The sequence below is a fragment of the Nelusetta ayraudi genome, unplaced genomic scaffold, assembly GCF_046127955.1.
Source record: "Nelusetta ayraudi isolate G7.1 ecotype Tasmania unplaced genomic scaffold, CSIRO-AGI_Nayr_v1 ptg000017l, whole genome shotgun sequence".
NCBI lineage: Eukaryota > Metazoa > Chordata > Actinopteri > Tetraodontiformes > Monacanthidae > Nelusetta > Nelusetta ayraudi.
In genome coordinates, this window is record NW_027466067.1 from 2,032,889 (window position 1) to 2,036,737 (window position 3,849).

Below are 3,849 nucleotides of genomic sequence, written 5' to 3' on the forward strand. Positions count from 1 at the left end.
TGGCCTTCACAGTTGCATGTTTACAGATATACTTTGACTGATCATCAGCTGGGAGCAGCTGAGCCAAACGCTAGTCACCGGGCCAAGCAGGGAACATTTCCCAAGTCATGCAGACCAATATATATAGTAACACGCACACACACTGGTAACTCATGCATAGTAAGTAGGCTGATATAGAAGAGCAGAGACCTCTGAGCTAAAAACACTGGAGCAGCTGTTCCTGGATCCCACTGGAAGACGTTCCACCCATGACTCTGACCGCATGTATCTGTGTGTGTGTGTGTGTGTGTGTGTGTGTGTGTGTGTGTGTGTGTCGGCAACAGGAATGTTGACAGCAGGACTTTCACGTCTCATGTGGCAGCCGTGCGACCCCCCATTCCTGTCCAACTGCCGCCTATTTAAGCTGGAGCTTCTTCATTAGGGAATTAAAGTCAGTGAGTGTCGGTGCTGCTTGTCGACCACTGACCCACCGCCTGGCTGAGGCTCTGCGGAGTCTGTCTGTTTGTCTGTCCAACCTAGATAAAAAAATTACAAGATTGAAGAACCAAAAACATTTTTGTTTGGACTTTTTAAGTCGTTATTCGAGATTGTCGTGATTTTATCTCGACGTGAATCTCGAACAATTTTTTTCCGTTCTTCGTCTTCCGTCACCATGAGCAGCAGCGGTGTCAGCACCACCGGCACTGCCACTGCCACCACCTCTCATCAGGAGGCACCGCCAACATTCAAGCGAGTGGCGCACAAGATCCAGTGCGCCGCCCTGGTGGCCAACCTGGCCAGGAGCTGGCAGGGCTGGGCCACCCAACACAGCCATCAGCAGGAGAGCCTCCCGAGTGGCTGGGCGCCCTCGTCTGTCCAGGACCTGCAGCAGCAGCAGGAGGAGGATGGAGGAGCGCGACGCCACGTGGCCAAGCTGAGCATCATGCCACACGTGGTCGCCACTGCCACCTCTGACAACGACCAGGGCAGGAGCGGGATTCGCTGCGCAGGCGCCGTGAGCAGGAGCATCCGGCCAACGGCCAGCGAGCGCAGTAGCCTGGAGCTGCTCAACACCATCCGGCATAGGATGGAGGCGGGGCCTCAGGAGGTTATGCCCTTCCTGGGCAAGCAGTCACCCACGCGACGCCGCCAGATGAGGACGCTGCAGAGCGCAGCCGTAGACGGCGGAGGAGGAGGGGTGGTCCAGGGGAGGAAGCAGATGCTGCAGGAGAAGAAGGTGGAATCACGGACCAGCAGCCTGGAGACGGAGGACAGCGGCCTCGGAGAGGACGGCAGCCTCAGTGACGGCGGCGAGGCCAAGGTCAAGCCGACGAGGCACAGCAGCAACAGGCCTAAGGTAGACAAGCCAAGCACCAGGACAACACACACACACACGCACACACATACACTTCCTTTAAAAGGCAAAGACCATCACAGAGCAGCAGCCAACTCATAAAACCAGAGCCGCAATGGAATATATGTAATATAAGTAGTCCAGCAGCATAACAGCCTGACCTTCAGGTGGAAACATCCGTCCAGGGAGAGGAAGGAACCGGGTGTGTGTGTGTGTGTGTGTGTGTGTGGTAATAGCAGGCCATGGGGTGGGGGTGGAGTTTGGGGAGTGGGTTGGTAGTTCTCTGCTGACCACATTTAGTTGAATTAGTACAAGAAAAATGGAAATTCTTCCTGGTCCGTCTTCAACATGAGAATTGAAGCAAAAGTAGCGAAAAGCAACAAGAAGTATTTTATGTTTTTTCCACATGGAAATGATGGTGTTGGAAAAAAGTGACGACGACAACAACAACAACAACAACAACAACAACAAAATTTAACCCAACAGACTGAAAAGTCCAAATCATGGCTCGCGGGCAGAGTTACTTGCTTTTCATTGGGCCCATTCCAGTGAGATTCAGTGACACTGGTCTGAAGGCCTCGGCGAGCTCTGGAGGAATATACCACAGGGGGCGGGGGTCGGGAAAGAAGATGATTTTGATGAATGACAGGGTTTGGGGCAAAAAAAGGTGCAGGCACAGACTTTGACGGTTGAAACTCTTAAACGTTGGGAACAGACCACGACCACTCCCCCGCCATCCCCTGTCGTCCCCCACCCGGCTATTATTAGCCCCCGCGGATTGTGCACATATTTTTTATTTTTTTATTTTTTTCCCCCATTCCAACAATGTGTTTGCTTGTTGGCTCCCAGACCAGGATCGTTTACAGAAGCTGGGGGAGGGCTGGAAGGGGGAGGGGGGTAACTTAAGGAGGGGGAGGAGTTTAGGAATCCTTAAAGATGACAGGGAGGACGGGTTGATGCACAGCTCACCGCATCTCACAAGAAAGACATTTAGCAGTCTGACGTATCTAATGGTTCAGTGTGTAAAATTTGGCCTGATGTTTTAATTGGTAAAAACTTAACATACTGCCCATTAATACATTTATAAAAGTTTGTACTCACGGTATTAAAAGTAATTTGGTTTTCCTACCCATAGAACGGTTCGTATATATATATGTATATATGTACATATATATATATGTATATATATATATATATATATATATACATATATATATATATATACATATATATATATATATATATATATATATATATATATGTATATATATATACATATTTAAAAATACGCAATTAGGGTCTTGCTCCAAAGTAGCTGCCATCTTGCACCACCTTATTTTAAGGGAGAACGTTAGCGTCCTCAAATAAACCAACGAAGAAAGAGAAAAAGGTGGACGCGGTATTCAGGTTTGAGTGCGCAGGCCACCGTAGTTTACTGGCAAACCCAAGAGAGAGAGGGGTGAGTGAGAGAGCGCTGCAATCTAAACTACAACCACTCAATGGTGCTGTTTCCTCTCAACATCTTTAATTATTACACACTGAACCTTTAAAGAAGGATGACAAAAGCAAACCTCCTGGCTCTAAAATCCTGAACATAACAATAAGACAACAAGGTGATGTGATTTTTTTTTATACAGTGGTTAAGTTGACCGTCACTCATCCCCTTATCACCAGATCAAGGTCACCACAATGGGCGACATCAAGAGCCGCTGGCAGAGCTGGTCGGAGCAGCACATGGAGGGCCAGCGGGTCAACCCCTTCAGTGAGGACTTTGACCACGAATATGCCATGGCCCAGCGACTGCGCAAGGGTGACTCAGGCTATGGCCGCCCCAAGGAGGGCTCCAAGACGGCGGAGCGTGGCGAGCGGGCACAGCGCCACATACACCAAGAGATGGAGGAGATGGTGTGGATCATTACGGAGATGGGCCACAGGGACAAGGAGGGAAGGACGGCAGTGACCTTCGGCCGACTCTTCGACCGCTACGTGAAGATCTCAGACAAGGTAGTGGGCATCCTGATGCGCTGCCGTAAGCACAAGATGCTGGACTTTGAGGGTGAGATGCTGTGGAAGGGGCAGGATGACCACGTGGTCATCACCCTGCTGGACTGAGGGAAGTGGACTGCACACCAGAGTCCTGCACGGGTCAGATTTTTCAAGATCCATCCCGACCCGGGGACACTCAAACTCACACCTGACTATCAAACCCGTGCATCAGGCTAAATAGTACCACAACCCGACCTGGCCCTTGAAATGAGACCCAAAAGCTGGATTTAATGTAATATTTTTGTGTCATATTGGCTGAATATTGAACAGCGTATGGCCACATTTAAGGTGCCAGGGACAACAAGGCTTCAGCTGAAAGAAGCAGCTCCTCCAATAAAAAGCTGCCTTGAGCTCCATCATCAACGCTCTGTGTTCTTATCCTCCATACATTTGATACTTGTAAATGCTTTTAGACATTTAATCTGTGTAAAGAAACTTTACAGGTGAAACCGTTGACTTTCTGTCCAAAC

At 49.4% G+C, this 3,849-nt stretch overlaps 1 protein-coding gene across 1 annotated transcript; it reads left to right on the forward strand.

Moving 5' to 3' along the window:
- Positions 1–271: 271 nt before the first annotated feature.
- On the forward strand, positions 272–3,499 carry abraa (actin binding Rho activating protein a). The gene is made up of 2 exons (XM_076024653.1): positions 272–1,336; positions 3,008–3,499. Exons 1-2 carry the CDS (start codon positions 653–655, stop codon positions 3,443–3,445), a joined length of 1,122 nt encoding a protein of 373 aa, XP_075880768.1. The 5' UTR covers positions 272–652; the 3' UTR covers positions 3,446–3,499.
- The last annotated feature ends 350 nt before the right edge of the window (positions 3,500–3,849 follow it).